The sequence below is a fragment of the Mytilus trossulus genome, chromosome 4, assembly GCF_036588685.1.
Source record: "Mytilus trossulus isolate FHL-02 chromosome 4, PNRI_Mtr1.1.1.hap1, whole genome shotgun sequence".
NCBI lineage: Eukaryota > Metazoa > Mollusca > Bivalvia > Mytilida > Mytilidae > Mytilus > Mytilus trossulus.
Window position 1 is genome coordinate 86,177,985 of NC_086376.1, and position 19,343 is coordinate 86,197,327.

General features: G+C 31.4%; 1 protein-coding gene across 1 annotated transcript; it reads left to right on the forward strand.

The window, feature by feature from the left end:
- Nucleotides 1-378: 378 nt before the first annotated feature.
- LOC134716874 (neuropeptide Y receptor type 5-like) lies at nucleotides 379-12,555 on the forward strand. The gene is made up of 2 exons (XM_063579888.1): nucleotides 379-522; nucleotides 11,458-12,555. Exons 1-2 carry the CDS (start codon nucleotides 502-504, stop codon nucleotides 12,553-12,555), a joined length of 1,119 nt encoding a protein of 372 aa, XP_063435958.1. The 5' UTR covers nucleotides 379-501.
- Nucleotides 12,556-19,343: the final 6,788 nt, after the last annotated feature.

Consider the following 19,343-nt stretch of genomic DNA (forward strand, 5'->3'; position numbering starts at 1 on the left):
AAATTATGCAGCGGGTTTAAACCTTTTAATAGGTAACAACCTTTACCCTTATCTTGAACTTTAGTGCAGCATTACAACGTAAAAAAGGGTAATTGATGTGTTATTAATTTTAAAAAAAAAGCTGTTTTGCATTGGAAATCTTACGTCCGACAGAAACAGGTTGGTCTTTTCGATGTTTGAATGGCGTCTGTTTGGCTGTACTGACGCTACTTCTGTTCGGCAAGATTGTATAACTACATTCATGACAACATTTTATCACGCGTGAGAATTTTGATTAACATAACGAATGGTCCTTTTAAACCCACTTAATCTCTATCTTATATAAGTCACCCTATGACTGTATTAATACAATCAAATTATCGATCTCTAACCTTTATAAATACAGTGTATTGGAATACAATCCTATGATATAAACATGTGTTGGTCATTGTGAACTACCATGATAATAATATAATTCATAGATTGAAGGATGTAACAATTTTGTAGTTGGAAATTAAAAACATGGCTAATCTAACAGATAGGGTACGTAACGTACTGTCAGTTTTTTTATATAAACTGTCAGTTCTTTTTTATAAACTGTCAGGTTTTACTTTAATCTGTCAGGTTTTACTGTAATCTGTCAGGTTCTTCTATAAACTGTCATGTTTTGTTACAAACTGTAAGATTTGTAAAATATACTATTTGAACTGTTTACACACAAATGTACTTATATTTTTTGTCAGTCCTTATCTCCCTGCTTTGTAATTGTATATCATCGTTACTTTGTATACACTGTATTTGAACGTAACTTTAAAACCAAACATGAAGACGGGAAAATATCATGTTTGACACTAAAACATTGAAGAACAAATTTCCTAATGGATCTTTTGCAAAAAAAAAATAAAAATAAATAAATAACTGTTTAATGTCAATTTAGTGGGACAAGTCTATGCTGTTTCTTCTTCAAAACTTCCAACTTCAATTTCTTTATATTGCTTGTGAGTATGTTAACCTACACCGAATCAAGACATGGATGTCCCTTTTCCAATATCTATAGTACCTTGTCGATTTATATCAAGAATCTCTTCTTTATATGTATCATTTCATTTTTTAATCATTATATACTGCAAGTTTCCTTTCAGCCTGAAACTTTCAGGTTTGTGGGTTCTAATCAATCTTATGTGTGATTCTAATGGTTTTATTAAAAAGCAGAAATTTTGAAAAATGAGTTTTAGTTTGCATCAACATATACCTACATACAAAGAAGAGTATATAATTTAAGAATGCAAAATTTAATGTCTGAATACAAAATACTAACTAAAACGTTTTTCCCTATTCATTTATCAGGCACTCAGCTCGGTTAAAATTGCATTTTGAAAATTTGAAGTACGGTTCAAATGAAGTTGAACTTTATGTAATTTGAAATTATTGACGTAAATCTTGACTTTGGTTTATTACTTTAAGCGATATAAAAAACAAGAACAGGTTTTGAAACTCGTTTTGATTTATATTAAATAACAGTTGGAATTATATATATAAATCAAACACATGTTTTAGACAGATAAAATTGTTTTCATTGTTACAAATATCTTTAAATCAGTTCGTGGAAACTAAGTCTTGACAGACTTAACATGCTTTTTATTGATTTTCAGTAGCTGTTATGACCTATGGAATACCGTTTAGTATTCTCCGTAGCTTCAGAGCATAGGGATCAATTGATCTGAAGCAACGGTTCATTCGGAGGTTTTTATTGTTTGCGTTAATAATATTTTTCTCTTGTCGATTGCCGGAAATTGTTTCCAATTTATCTTGTTAAATATGTTTTAGAGTGTTTGTAAAAACTAAATGTTTTCCCAGATGATTTCATTGATAGATAAATCTAAAGAATACTTTCAAGAAGAAAATTTTGTTTTTCCGTCGATGTTGAAAAGTAAACAATTATTTTAAATTCTTAATGTAAAATACCGAAAACTTTACACGAACCACCATGAGACATTAACGAAACCAGTGACAGAAATTTAGATGCAAACATATGGCGGGAGTTACCAGAGGGATAACCAAGACTAATGTGTCGAAGAGCAACCGACAACTTAATTACAAGAAACGTAAAGATAAAATAACGGACTACGAAACACAACACACACAAAACAAGACTGACCAACACGACTATTTCTTCAACATATATGTATTTGAAATTTGTACAATATGGCAATGTTAAGTCTGCAACATTTGTAAAATTGAGAAAGGAAATGGTGAATATGTCAAAGCGACAACCACCCGACCATAGAGCAAACAACAGCCGAAGGCAACCAATGGGTCTTCAATGCAGCGAGAATTCCCGCACCCGTAGGTGTCCTTCAGCTGGCCCCTAAATTATGCATAATAGTACAGTGATAATGGACGTCATACTAAACTACGAATTATACACAAGAAACTAAAATTTAAAATCATACAAGACTAACAAAGGCCAGAGGCTCCTGACTTGGGACAGGCGCAAAATTGCGGCGGGGTTAAACATGTTTATGAGATCTCAACCCTCCCCCTATACCTCTAGCCAATGTAGAAAAGTAAAAGAATAACAATACGCACATTAAAATTCAGTTCAAGAGAAGTCCGAGTCCGATGTCAAAAGATGTAACAAAAGAAAATAAATAAAATGACAATAATACATAAATAACAACAGACTACTAGCAGTTAACTGAAATGCCAGCTCCAGACCTCAATTAAACTGATTGAAAGATTATGTCTTCATCATATGAAAATCAGGTACAATCCCTCCCGTTAGGGGTTTAGTATCATACTATCATAAAATATATGAGAAGAACATAACCCGTGTCATGCCAACTACTGGTTTTTTTTAGAAATAAATGTGTTTAGTTCCGATGCAAAGACCCTATCAGTGAATCAATGTTAAAGCCAAAATATGCAATCTTTAATGACCTGACAACAATATCGTAACTATATCCCCTTTTAATAAGTCTATTTAAAGGTTTTGTTAGTTTCTGAGGAGAATACTGACATTTTTGTGCTTTATAAAAAATATTTCCATAAAATTTTGGATGTGAAATACCTGAACGTATAAGATGTCTGCATGTTGAGTTATATTTACGAATTATTTCCTTATACCGGTGATAAAATTTAGTAAATGTTTTGACCAGTTTGTGATATCGAAAACCCTGGTGTAATAAATTTTCAGTAATACATAAATTTCTCTCGCTAAAATCTAATACGTTGTTACATACACGAGCGAATCGTACAAGTTGAGATATATAAACACCATAAGATGATGACAAGGGAAAGTCACCATCTAAAAATGGATAATTAACAATAGGAAATGAAAAATCATCTCTTTTTCATAAATTTTTGTATTAAGCTGCAGTGGTCATTGTTATCATTAGCTTTATTTAAAGTAAGTTCTACAGGATAAATTTCTGTAGTATACAAACTGGAGTCGTCATTATTGAGAGCCAATATATCATCCAAATATATAAAAGTATTGTTAAATTTTTGTATCAAATGTTGTTTTGAAGGGTCTTTGCTAATTTTAGTCATAAATTGTAACTCATAACAATACAAAAACAGGTCCGCAATAAGTGGTGCACAGTTAGTCCCCAATGGAATTCCAATAACCTGACGATATACGGAATCTCCAAAGCGAACAAAAATGTTATCAAGTAAAAATTCAAGCGCATAAATAGTATCAAAGCATGTCCAATTGACATAGTTCTTTTGTGTTTGAATCCTAAAAAAATCAACATTCAATATTATCTAAATAAAAAAAGGGACTTGTTTCAATGATGTAATCAAGTTTACACTCTTAGACGATAGGAAATGAGATCATGTAATATGGTATTGACATAACCTTGAATTGGATGCATGTTAATTATCAGTAATCTAACCATTGATTGCAGTTCTATAGTTTCAGCTTTCTAAGCTCTTAGTTTTATGTAATAAGTTAATTTTCGATATTTAATATGTGCATGGTATTGTTCTGTGATTATATTATTCACATAGACATGTAGTCATAAAATTAATAATGTCTTGGGATTACACAAGAGTTTTTAGACACAATTATTGATGTGCCATGGTATCGGGTTGTATTGGCGGCTTTTAACATTATCAACGCAAAAGTGACGTAGTTTGTTACACTTTTTATTTTGCTGTTCATGTTGTTGAATACTTACTTTCTCATTTAGTGTAAGTTGTTTACATGAAATTTTAACAAAAGAACAAATTTGTTTAATCATTATCCATTTACAGCTCACAGTGAAATATGTTGACGCGTTTTAATATCTAATAACTAACCGTTTTTAGTGTTTTTTTTACATAAAAGATCAAACGAGCTAGTTTAATAAATAACATTGTTCTTTTGACATATATATGTGATATCCGTAAAGAAAATTATATTCAAAGCAATACGATTGATTTTCAAGATGATATTGCCATTATTTATGAATCATTAGAATCATTTTATCATTAAACATCTCATATTATCATTCTCTACTAGAGAGTTCGATCGACAATAAACAGAGCATAAAGCTAATTTTACAATGATTTTTATAGAAATCTTTTCATTTGTGACAGTTCAATATTTCATTTTAGTTTCTTCTATATCTAAATAATTTTCATGATTTGCTTTCCCCATCTCTTAATAGTTCTTTTATCCGACTTTGTTTTTACAAAGGGAAGATATTGTGATTTGTCTTAAATCACACATATATATCATAGATTATCATTCCCCACCCCACCAGAATATCATCTGGTCATATAATGGTAAATGTCGAATTCTGGTGAATAACAGTTACTATTACCTTCACGCAAATTGCTTGAATTGATTGACAAAAGCCCCTTAAGGTTCCACTAAAGTCAAAATATAGGACACTTCATAAACATCTAAACTTTGCCTGTATTTTTCAACCTATAATGAATAAAGTCATAAACTATGAAAACATATGTTCATTTAAACATACTTTACATATACACACAGTGTAAATTGTAAATAAACTTGAAATTGTTATGTTGTGGCCAAACCGGTTCTTGGGGTGAACACTAAATTTTCAAAAAAATCTGCAGGCCTGCAAGACGACTTAATTTGCTTAAAATTGGTATGGATGAATACTGTAACATGTAATGCAGGGCAAGCTAATGCTGATTTGTCACAAACATATGTTTTAATGGCATATTTGTCCAATTTCTGTATTGTACCTTCCATATTCGTTCACTTAGATACATAAAATTAACTAAAATCGAAAATCAATACATTTTATAAAAAATCAACAATGGCTTGCCCTGCATTACATGTAATAGTATTCGTCCATACCAATTTTAAGCAAATTAAGTCGTCTTGCAGGCCTGCAGATTTTTTTGAAAATTTAGTGTTCACCCCAAGAACCAGTTTGGCCACAACATAACAATTTCAAGTTTATTTACAATTTACACTGTGTGTATATGTAAAGTATGTTTAAATGAACATATGTTTTCATAGTTTATGACATTATTCATTATAGGTTGAAAAATACAGGCAAAGTTTAGATGTTTATGAAGTGTCCTATATTTTGACTTTAGTGGAACCTTAACATCCATCAGCTGTAGTTATCGACCAATGATCTTAATTCCTTCATCGGTTATGTAATATCATCAACTAATAATAGTTGCAGGCAGTTAATTTTATCCCGTTAACATTACTGCACTTCGAATCATTTCAATTTATCTCAATGAATTATAGATAAAAGGAAAACAAATACCAGAAATTGTTTGAATTTATTTACGACCTTAAATTTACTAATTGTCATTGTTTGTTGTGTACCTTTGATGTTTGATAAGGATCCATCTGATGCCTTCAGATATGCTACAATGAACTTCCTTGATTAAATATAATGTAGGTTTGAAACACATAAAGCTACTGTTAAAATATCGTGACATATGTATATACTAATATCCGTGGGAGGGACCAATAAAGTTTTATCAAGTACACAAGGGACCAAAAAATTGGAAAGCTAAATCATTATAAAACGTTTGAGAGCACAGCAACCAATGGGATATAAACAGAACAGTTGAAAATGTCAATATTACCTGAGGGAGATGTAACCCAGTTTGAGTAAAATTGATAAATTTATAATCAGCTTTGGCCAATGATATGACTTTGAGAACGGAATTATTTAAGATTGCCATCATGAATTACTTTGATTGTTTGGCATTGAGTTGCTTCATGAGATTCATTGATCGAAGGCATAATGCTGCCGCCATAAATTTCTCTGATCATTTGGTCTATAGTGCTATCGCCGTAAATTTCTTTGATAGATTGTTCTATAGTGCTGCCGGCATAAATTTCTCTGATGATTGGGTCTAAAGCTGCCGCCATCATTGTAAACCGGGGCGTTTGAGCTCTAAACGTTCGACGTCCTTGTACTGCTTCGTCCTTGTCATTTTGTTACTGTAACACAATACAGATAACAAGTGATCAAATGTAAAAATTATGACAAGTAATTACATAATAATTTGCTTTCCAAATATCTTAAACCTTTGAACGTCGATCTTACAATGATTATTGAAACACGTTTTGGCAATTGTGTAAGTACTTTTTAATTAAACATGTTTAATATGACACAGTTTGTAATCAGGATGTGCTACTGAAATTGCAATGGAATAAAAAGCATTATTGATTAATTATGTAACACAAATAGAAGCTTCCATCGTATCTTGTTAGGTTATTAATGTAAAATCCACAATCGTGTTTAGCCATTAACGTTTGATTGTAAAGTAAAGCGGTGCCAATTAGATGGATAGAAATAGGTATAGTAAAACAAACGAACAAACTGTCCACGTTAGTTGACTGTGGTGGATAGCTGTCTCATTGGCAATCATACCACATCTCCTTATTATTAAATCATAATTAGGAGTTAAATTGACTGATCTTTTCTTGTGAAATGTTTTTTAAGCAAGATGCACTTAAAAGACGTAGGAAGTGCCGATATTAACTGAAGCAAGATGTACTTTAAAGAAATGAGACGTGCCAATCGTAAAAATCAAAATTACGTAATGAGAAAAAGAAACTTAATTAATTTCTTATGAAAGCAAGTGAAAGAATGTTGGTGTATCGCGCATTTTAAGAGTTACTGTACATTAAGATCATTTGTAGATAAGCTTATTTTACAATTGAAGAAGCTTGTCATTTTTGTTAGAAATTAGACGAAAGACCACCTGCAAGCTATTTCGGAAACAGTTTACGTTAACTGCAGTTACAAAATTTTGAATAACTTTTTTTTTGTTTCTTCAAAATATATAAACATTTCTTCCTTGTTACCATAACTTAGATATGCGAACAGATATTTAAAACAACTACACCACAGAATATTCTCAATCAATATCAAGATATTTAATTGATTTTCTTTTTTAATTAATGTGTTTTTAGTTTTTTCCTTGTTTTTGGTATTCGTCATTGAAGATGCATTTAATTTTCAAATATGAAATGTTCTTCACAAATCAACACTGCAGCGGTTTTTTGTTTCTGTCTGTTTAAGATTTCCAAAATCTTGAAATTAAAGCAAAAATAATGTGATATAACCAGTAACAGTTTACCAGTAACAGTTTTACCATAACAATAGCAATCCAATTTGATTTTTTTCTGTAGATAGGTAGCAGAATAGCAAAACCAAAAATTATTGACATTAAAAAAAACTCTGACGAAAATAGTGAAAATGTAATAATTTTTCACGCCTTTTGTTGTTTATACAATGTATAGAATACCTTCAAAAACAAGTTGGTCTATACGAAGTTGACTTTTACATTTTTGTTATTTCTGTTTTTTTTTTATCATATTCTATTATCTTGATAACGGTAAGCGATTTATATAATCGTTATGCATCATTGCCAGCATTGATTTTGAATCATACCTTTTAATATATCATGTATCTGTATTTTTTTCAGAGTGTGGTAGAAAAAAATTACCAATTAGACGTTTCTAAATAAAAATAATGCTACTTAAATACAATGTTCATCCCGACAGTTTACACTTTTCTGGAATAAATCTGGATAAGCTTCGTCTTTTGATAAGTATTGAGTTGATCTGCAATTCAGTGCCAACCATAGATAGTAAGTTAAATTCTCTATTCCATAAAGATTACCGGACTCATAGAAAGTACATGAATGTCCAAAACTTTTGTGACAAAAGAATACATTTGGATATCATTGATATTCTGTTCGTGCTGTATGGTTACATAGAATTCAGTTAATAATCTGGAAATTCCTTGCGATAGAGTTCACAACGATGGCATTGGATAAATTCTAAGACAGCATTTATTTCTAAATTTGAATGAAAGGAAGTCGCTAATCTATTTCTATAACATAAAGTATAGCAGGAAAGGCTACGTCACAAAATACGACGCGTACACACGAACTAAAACTAAAACAAATCAGTATTATATTCAATTGTTAATTTCTATCGTTCTTCAACAAATATTTTTATAGAGTGGGGTGCTCATTTTCGCCATATCTTTCCATGTTTTCTTCAGTTTATGTTCAGGCCTTTATGTTTTTGAAGTGTTCTGATATTTCTATATGAAGATAACTTCAAATGCAAATTATTCTTAGCTTGAAAACGTGTTTGTTTTGAGAAAAATCATCTGACAAGTGTGATTAAAGGGTGTTTGAAATTTCCTGATTTTTTTGTCAACGGGGGACACATATTCGCCGTTTTTGCATATCTATTTTAAACCAAATAACTGCAGCTTTAAACAATATTTATCAAATAAATTTCATTATAGATGAATAGCAGACATTTGAAAGGTGTAAAAAAGTAAAATTTTGGGCAATCATTCAAAAAAATAAATATGAAATACTTCTTTGAATTTTTTTTTCATTCAGAAAATTGGCAGAAAATCGTTGTCCTTTTTTCGGTCCTTTGCGGTTAGTGCCGAAATTTTGTCTCATTTTCAAAAATAACCATATTTGTTATAAAAATATAATTTACCGGCATATTTCTTCCATTTCAACCATCCTTTGGAGTTTTTACACCTCAAAATCATAAAACGGCGAAATTGTGTCCACGGCGAATATGAGCATTTTTGCGCCTGTCCCAAGTCAGGAGCCTCTGGCCTTTGTTAGTCTTGTATTATTTTAATTTTAGTTTCTTGTGTACAATTTGGAAATTAGTATGGCGTTCATTATCACTGAACTAGTATATATTTGTTTAGGGGCCAGCTGAAGGACGCCTCCGGGTGCGGGAATTTCTCGCTACATTGAAGACCTGTTGGTGACCTTCTGCTGTTGTGTTTTTTTGTTGTTTTTTTGTTGTTTTTTTTTGTTTTTTTTTTATTTTGGTCGGGTTGTTGTCTCTTTGACACATTCCCCATTTCCATTCTCAATTTTCTGATGTAGTGGAAACATCTGGAGCAAAATTATGATTTAACATAAATTATCCTAATGAAGAAATGTGGATTTTTTTTTAAATTAAAAAAAATCCGATGCAGTCTTGGTTTTAAAAAACATCAATACATTAGTAATATATATTTTGTAAACGGTCATACTGAGTAAAATGTCAGGACACTTCTATAGTTAAGAAATATCATCTCGAGTTAAATATGTATCTTATCTCCAATGAATGGACTTGGTGCGATTAGCACGCTATTGGAAAATATATTCTTTTATTATTCAGGTCTCTGTATTTTTTAAAAGCATGGATATAGTATTGATGCATAGAACATAACACTTATTTACTAACGAAAGCAAAGGCAAACAAAACATGGGATTCCGCGTAACCCTGCATGATTGAATAGTCGGGTGACTTTGATGGAGACGCACCATTCTTAGATTCTTTTTCAGGAACGACTTACCGTATTTGAAGGGTCTAATACACTGACGTTCTTTTTTTAATATGGAATGGCAGATTTGAATTATTTTTTTATTTTTGTTTGAAATATAAAAAGTGTCATTAGTGTTGTTTTATTAAAGCAATTTGTACAATAACACGAAAACAACACTTTATAAATTTAATATAATACGCTATAACAATAAAAGTGGTAACCTTGCTTTTTTTATCGAACATTTGTTAACTGTTTAAGGAAGACAATATTTTCCGATTGTATTTCAAAAACAATTGCGATAGCCAATTTCAAGCTGAGGATTCTATTAAACTGTACTTCCCACGTATGTCTATAAGAGTTACGAGTTCATTTCACTATATATTCTATTATTACATCATCATATGTTTCGTCAAACATCTAGTTTCTAGTTCTGTTGTGAGGTGATAGTCAATCTAAATACAATACCAAAAACCATATATAATTGCCAAAAAGATGACATACATACGGAATTGTGGGTCGTACTCTCCATGTTGTGTATACGAACATTCACACGGAACGGAGGTGTCGCACTGTGAAAAATATTTCAAGAAAATGAGATCTAGGCTCCAATTTTTTCTCTAATTATTTGCAGATCACCATTAAACTTTCTTTCAAAGTTTGCGTTAATGTGTTTTTAAATAACAAGGGGGAAAGGTTATGTATGGTTTTTCATTAAATTAACTTTGCGCTATTGTAAATTATGTTCGAGAGAAGTTCATTAAATGCTATTAAATTATAGGAAATTACGAAAACACGATCACGTTCTCACACCATTAATCAAAATGAGCATTACAACATGTTAATGACTTAAGAGTTGAATGATCTTTCTTGAAAATTGGAAATTTTAACGGTCTGAAAAACAAATTAGCAATCAATGAATTACAGTTCAGATTCTATGATGTTCAACTTATTATTCAATTTGATCAAATTTTAACAGCAAACTTCATATCTTATATATAATAAAGGCGTAAGATACCAAAGAAAAATTCAAACTCAAGTCGAAAATAAAACTGATCACGCCAAAGATAAAAAAAAAATGGAAAATACAAACAAAAACAACTGAGGACAGTAAAGACCGTGAAACACAAAACCCAACAAAAACTGGTGTGTGATCTACGACGCTCCGGAAAAGTAAGCAGACCCTTATCCACATTTGACACCCGTCGTGTTTCTCATGTTAGTACAGACCCGTAGATAATTTCTGACATAATTCATTGAATCTGGTGTATAATGAAGTGTGTCCTGTATAAATGACCATTGGTTTGAAGATGTATCGATACTAGTCGTTAGATAGATTATCTTATTCCATTTTATCTACAGACTTTGAGTGAACATTACGAAACACCCCAGTATATAAAATTAAGAGATATGGTATGGTTTCTTATGGGACAACTGTCTACTAGAGACCAAATGTGAAAATAAATTGAAAGTAAAATATATACTGCAAGTCTTATATAAACGTGTAGTTAATTTCACGGATAATCACATGTCATAGGTTCTACAAAAAAAAAAAGAGAACAATACAAACTTTAGGAACTTAACGCTTAGTTTTCTTTCTGAGTTATTTTGATAAATGATATAGCCATCTTTAAACCTATTAATATTGAATAATACTTTTTATACATTATTTTCTTTTCAGATGGTAAATTACTCAGAAGCCATGAATTTATCTGACATTCAATTTTTTAACACAATAAACTTTTCACTGGAACAGTACCTGCAGGTAACAGCAGATCTCCAGTCAGAGTCCTGGTTTGAAGACACAACACAAGGGATATTCATTATGATATTCAGTCTATTAGTGGTCGTTGGATTTACCGGAAATTTATTAATGTGTTGCGTGATCATACGGAAACACGTCAAGTCTCGACAGAACTTGTTCATTTTAAATTTAGCCGTTTCCGATATTTTTACATGCGTTTTTAGTATTCCATTTACAGCAGTTAGACTTTTAACGAAAAACTGGCCTTTAGGGGACATTATGTGTAAACTTGTTCCGACACTTCAGGCTGTGTATGTATTCGTATCAACATTTACAGTTTTAGGAATTGCAATTGACAGATATTATGCCATCGTCCAGTGCACAAGTAGGTCGTCCAAAAAGTCTAACTTGATTTATGCTTTTCCTACTCTGTGGATGATATCCTTTGCCTTAGCTCTGCCAATGTTTATTTCCCATGGCGTGGAAACAGTAGAAGTCATTCCAGATCATCAAATTCATTTACATTTTTGTATGGAGAATTGGAGGTCACAATCATTTAGACAGTTTTATGCTGTTTTGATATTAATAATACAGTTTGGGTTGCCTTTAATAGTTGTTGGAGGTCTTCATATTCTTATTTGTAAATTTATGTGTTTGAGACTTAGACTGCAACCAGCTTGTTTTAGCAACAGTCAACGAAAACAACCAAGAAGTGTGATGCGTCACAGAAAAAATGTTATTCTTTTAACTGCAGCCTCTTTGTCATTTGTTGTCACGTGGTTGCCATGGGCTATTATAAACCTACTGGCAGACGTGAATTATAAGATTTTTGAAGGAGTTGATTTTCTATTATTACATACAATTACGCATGCATTTGCAATGCTGTCAGTATGTATAAACCCTTTAGTTTATGGTTGGTTTAACACGGCCATTAGGCGTGGCATCGAGATAATGATATTCCAGAAGAACTATGGCCTTGAACAATCGACAAGATTTACAACAGTCGGAACAGACAGAAAATCATCAAAAGTATGATATGATGTGTTCAAATAAAATGTCTTAAAACTTCCTCTTGGTTGTTTTACAATGATACAGAACATTGCAATCATAGTAATATCATTTAAATCAAAATGATTTTTATATTCGACAGTTTATTTTCAAGTAAAAAGATAAGATAATGTTTCCATTAGCAGGTCTCTATTACCATTCCAACCCTGCTTAAATGCTACAAATAAGTTGTATATAAAGCATTTAATAAGAATAATGAAAGAAATATAAAATCAATTAATTCAATTTAGAACATTTTGTTCCATTTAAATGAAGGGTTTTGCGGAGAATGAATTCCTTCTATATTTTTTTTTTAAAGATATGTTGAAATTAACAAACAAAAGTATTGCAACTTCAATATTATACACACAGCACTTCGATTTCTGTAGAGTGGTCCATCAATGTAACACAATAGCTATTATATGACATACCACATCTTAATGGTTTTCTATTGACGAAGACTGTATATTGCCCGCTAGATGACATTTGGTTATCTGTGTTCAACTTGTCTTCTTTCATTCATAAAGACGATTAATTGAGATATCAATTCAACAAAACAAAAAGCTCGGAAAGTCATTGATAGAAATGATAAATGATACAAATGATCAGTAAGTAACTAAACAAACGAGACTTAAAAATGATGGAAATACATCTACATCTGGTAGCGTATATGAACTTTACTGATAAAAGTTTAACATACGGATGAATGTGAGGGATATTAATGTTTGCTGCCGGAAATAAAACAAACATTTTGCATTTCCAGGTGACTGCTTACTATTAACATTTCAAACAAAAAATATATAACTTTGTGTGTTGTTCAGTTTGTTACAGAATCAGAACATGTTTAGATCGGACATGCACAAGAACAGCTCTAATGATTCCAATACTTAAAAGAGAGTTCCCGTTACTTCATCAACAACGGATTAATCAAACCAGATCATAAAATGAATATATCAATTTTGAACATATTGAATCTGCTGGTATAAAATAAACTCATGATAGATACCAGGACTAAATTTAGTATATACCCCAGACGCGCATTGCGTCTACAAAAGACTCATCAGAGACGCTCGAAACCAAAAAAAGTTAAAAAGGCCAAAAAAAGTATGAAGTTTCAGATGTATATAGCAATAACATATGAAAAATATTTGTTATGCAATTAATAGTATATACATTAATTACAAATGCATGGGATATGAAAGTACATGTCTGTTACCTCATTTAATTTATAAAATAGACTCTACAATACCATTACTGTAATATAATAAATTCAAAACCAAGTTTGATGGCATACGATACAGTCAGAAACAAAAGGATACTCCAGATTGTCCATTTTACTGAGCTTGGGTTCCTGAAGACAGTTATTGTAGGGTTGCTGTTTACAGGAAATCAAGTGAATACATTATTCTTAATGGTCAAGTTGGAGTATCATTTCGTATGCCATTTAGATTTGGTTTGGAGTGTATTATGTTGCAGCTGAAGAAATGGTAATTGAAAGTGAAAAAGCTGAAATAGCAATTTTGTAACCCCGTGGATATCCTCATATCAGCCCAGTGGTCAACCACTTTGTTTTAGTATGACAAATGGTTCATATTTAATTTTCTGTCATTAAAATTCAACTGTTTACCAATTTATGTTACCACTGTCCCCCGCCAAGCAGCTATAGAGGGTCGTATACAGATTTCGTACATTTTTATTTGGAATTTAGTATTTTCTTCATTGATTTGGTTTTCAAACTGTCTTTATTTTGGTGTAGCTAGTAAGTTTGAGTTAAACGGAAGTCTGATTTTCGAAATTATGAGGCTGTTATTTTGGTGAGATGTTGTATGTATTTTTCAAAGATGCTCAGTCAAATATTTATAGATAGCTTATAAAATACACTTCTTTTTTTCTCTTTCTCTTTTCAATAAAATTCGGTAAAACTTATATTTGGCAATGTATTATATCGTGTTCCTCATGGGAACTCTCGTGCTGTTGCTATATGATCAATACCCAGGAGATGCATAAGATGGTAGAAGGCATACCAAAAATATCAGGTCAATCACTTTGATCCTGCTTCTCATATTCTTTGAGATGATGCATTAACGTTGTTATGCGTTTTCCAGTTGGTTCTTGTCGATAACACCAGAGTAAGGTGATCGTTCTTAACAAACTAAATATAGAAAACATTGGTATACCGGTGTTCAAAATTCGTAAATCGATTGAGAGAAAAAAAGTCTGGATAACAAAATAAAACCAAGAGAAGTACATTACCTATTAGAGGATAACAAAGGAGTAACAAGAACACTGAACTGCTATAAAATCCAACGCAAACATACATAGAAACGAACCATTTGATAGCAACTGCCTTATTCCTGACTTGGTATAACACATTTTAAGAAATACATATTGGGTTAAATATTGTTCTAATATGACGTCCTTATTACGCTTTGTAAACAAAGCCGTGTTCTAATGAGCATAAACATATGTTTGACACATGTGCACAAACTTACTGTGTATATTAACGTTATTTCCGTCGTTATCCTTTAATTGTATACATTTAAGCAGCTATAAACTTTTATTATATATTTTTGAAAACAACATATTTTTACCCTGCTCGTAGTTTTTAAACTTATCAAATTTGAAATGTAATGCACAGACTCATCGGGGAGGGAATGGGAAAAGCCAAACATTTTTACGGTATTTTCGTACGCTTCGGCCTGTAAAAATACTGTTTTTGTCCTATTAGAATCGAAATAATTCCTTCGTGTCATGCTCTATGCTCATTTTAACATGGGTATGCATTATATTTTACCACATTTTACACCTCGCTAACGCTCAGTGTAAAATATCGACAAATATAATGCCTACCCATGTTAAAATGAGCATAGAGCATGGCACGAAGGAAGTATTTCTTAAATAAACCATCTAAACCTCCCGCTTATATGACAATGTTTTAAAATATTGCTAAAAAGAAAACAAGACGTTAAAGAAATACAGCACAAACACACACTAGAACACTCATCACAGAGAAATGCACAAACATGTAAGATATTAGTTGACACAACATGCAAACACATTACAACAACAACATCTTCCATCAACTACAGACATGTTCTCCCATGTACATTTGGTTTCTATACTTATCGAGATTAACAGTGGAATGAAAACGAGTTAAATAAAATATGCTTACTTAATGTACATGTGTCTTTCCCATTACAGGAAGCTCGATGTGGGTTGCCATTCTTTCTCCAATTAACCATACATAATCTGCAGTGTACATTGAAGTCTGTGTTTAAACGTTTTACCAAATATAACTAAATGAAAGACTGCTTTTGAAGCTGTGATGAATATCATCTAGTCAGTTACCTCAAACGCATGGTAAATCTATTTTATCAAAATATATTAACAACTAAATAAACTCATCATAAACGCCTGGACTCAAATACGCGCATTTGTTGTACAGAAGACTTATCATGGACTCTCTAATAAAAACAGTTCAAACGCAAAATAAAGTACAAAAGTGAAGAGCTTCGAGGATCTGAATGATTTTACAAGATAATGCAAACTTTTTCTAGGGGTGAAAATCAAGTACAAGGTAGAAGAATGATATGGTATCCAGACAAATTGAAATTGTTCTATTGAGTACAATTTTTGCGACTGTCATTATGAATATAGCACACTTTCTATGTGTAAAAATATTAGTATTCAAATACAATTTCGTTCAAATGCTAATAATGGGTTTTAGGCTTTGGTCAGATACAATCAATTTAAACTAGGACATTAGTAGAAATGACAATTAAATCAAATACATAACACTTTATAAGATCGAAGCTTAAGTATGCGACGTTTCATCATTTATTCAATACTGGTATCTTATCACTCGTGCTGTTTTCATGTTCGCTTAATCATACTAACTCATATTACAAAATACAAGATCAAAACTTGTTTCATTAAACTGAGCATTTGATAGAGAGAAAGATAATTATATGATAGCATGGACATTCGACAAAACAGCACCCCTCTGTGATTATGATTTTTATACATATTGTATGTCAAAACTAATTCAAAACGGAATATTTCAAATTTTCTTGTGATTAAATTATTCTGATAGACATTAACAGTATTCGAATTTCACTCAGTGTCATCATTGATTAAGAACAAATTCTACATAACACATATAGGAGTTCTACCTATAATTTATACACCCACTATGGAATTGTCTAGTGATGGATTGGCACTTTCATTTATTTGATAAATTAAACTGCAGACCGATGAGATTTCTGGAATAACACAACTAGAATGAATTGATTAAAATTGAAATTCGTCCTAACCAGATGTATGTAGGCATGTTACATCAAACAGATACAATACGTTCACAGTACAAAACGCCAATCATACTTATTTAAATTTTATGCTGGAAAATATAGGAAAAATTATATTATCTGTCATAAAAGTGGGAGGTTTTAATTAGCTATAAAAGCAGGTTTAACACACCATGTTTTGTTAAACGCAAGCAACACGCCTGTACCATAACAGGGATATAGTAGTTGTTTTCTTTTCAGTTTGATGCTTGATTTAGTATAAAGTTTGATTTTATAAGTTTTTATGGGTTTTGCTCTTTTTGAAACTACTTTGGAGCTCAGTATTTGTTTTTTATTTAGATATATACTTACCCTTTCCCGACTAAAAGAAGAATCACAAGACGACCAGTTACTGGTTTTATAACTTAAGTCTCTGATATCAGTATATGAAAATTGTATAATTGGTCAGAAGCTTACACTCTGTTTGTTTTTAAATAAAAAGGAAATGTGTGGAGACTTTGTAAACAGTTATGGTAAGATGCGAATGACAAACTTCATTTTCTGATATTATTTGCTTTTTAATTATCATGAGTATGCCAGGTTATTCCTATACTTTCAGGAAACTAATACCGCTATTTTAAAACTATATTCTTGAAAAGTGAGAGCAAAACAGGTAGCATATTATTACTTTTCTCAAAAACTTTCCATTGCCCTTAATGCAATTTATAAGGTCAATATATTAACAATCATTTCAATCAAAAATACTCTAGTCCTTTAATAAAAAAATTTCAATAGTCTCTCATTCCTGCATAAAATCTATTTCGACTTAAATTTGAACGATGAACTTGTGATGTTGACGACAAATTTCACTTGTGTTTTTTTCATTTTGATTTTTTAATCCGACTGGTCAAGTTATTACTTGTTATTATACCGTATAGAGGGTTATTTTCGCGGGTGTAAAATTTCGCGATTTTCATTGAACAAGGTATACGAAATATTTAGGCGGTTATTATTTTGGCGGATTACAAACTTTTATTAATACCTTTGTATGTACACCTTTAATTTGGCGGAATTTATTTTGGCGATTTAGTTCTGTCCGCGAAAATAAGCGAAAATTTGCACCCCGCGAAAATAACCCGCTATACGGTAGTTATCAAAGGTACCAGGATTATAATTTAGTATGCCAGACGCGCGTTTCGTCTACATAAGACTCATCAGTGTCACTTAAATCAAAATATTTTTAAAGCCAAACAAATACAAAGTTGAAGAGCATTGATAAGTTGTGTCTAATATGGCTAACGTAATATATGCCTGGGATAAGAAAATCCTTAGTTTTTCGAAAAATCCCAGTTTTTATAAACAGGAAATGTTTTAAAATGACCACAGTATAGATATTCATGTCATTGAATTATTATCGAAGTCATTTTTCTGCGAAATATTTCAATTAAATGGTTTTACACAATGATCATAAATCTAGGCATTGCTATCATAACTTATATAATATTCATAAACAAATGATGGATTCAGTTTGATTCAAGGCCGTGCGGTCGCCGTTGATACATATTTAGATGGTAAAAATGTCTATAACCACTCATGCTATATCTAACTTCAAAGACCGAAATTTTTCTTAACACCTGTTCTACCGCCAACAACAAAAAGATTATTGTCCTCGCAGGGAAAATCCTGAACAACATCGTGTTTGTTATTAAATCATATTGCATCAACGGTTTGCTAAATGAATAAGTTATTGGCGATAAACTTGAAACTCAACATATACCACTACATTTACAAAAGAGATATTACGAACAATCAAAGATTCATTTTGAAATTTTCATCAAAGGTGGAGAACGAAAAAAAGAAGAATTTAATACGGTTTAAGTCTTGCAAAAAGATTAAAATAACAGAAATACTGATCTCCGAGGAAAATTCAAGACGGAAAGTCTCTAACTAAATGGCAAAATCAAAAGCTGTAACTCATCAAACGAATGGATAACACATGTCATATTCCTGACTTGATACAGGGATTTTCTAATGTAGAAAATGGTGGATTAAACCTGGATTTATAGCAGCTAAACCTCTCACTTGTATGACAGTTGCATCAAATTCCATAATATTGACAACGCTGCTTGAACATAACAAACAGACATAATAGGTAAAGCAACATATATGATTGTTTAGTCCTTGTGCGATATGATTGTTCATTCCTGATCCTGATTTTGTTTAAACCGGATCATACCGCTAGTGACGTCACATACACAAGTATAGGGTATAGATTTCCAAAGTGTAATTTGATTGCCACGTTGTAAGAGTACATTTTAGTAACGAAGTAATATAAAACTAAGGAGATGTAGGATAATAATCAATCAGACGGCTGTCTAATTTAATGAAAATCCCAAAAATGAAAGGTGAATGAAAAATAAAACATATATTGAATGTAAAATCTATGCAATATATATTTAAGATTCTAATGAATTCATTTACTTTATTCATGTA

Coding starts and splice junctions, on each gene's coding strand:
- LOC134716874 (XM_063579888.1), top strand. CDS start 502: ATGGCTAATCTAACAGATAGG. Junction 523..11,457: donor TGGCTAATCTAACAGATAGG/GTACGTAACGTA, acceptor TTTTCTTTTCAG/ATGGTAAATTACTCAGAAGC.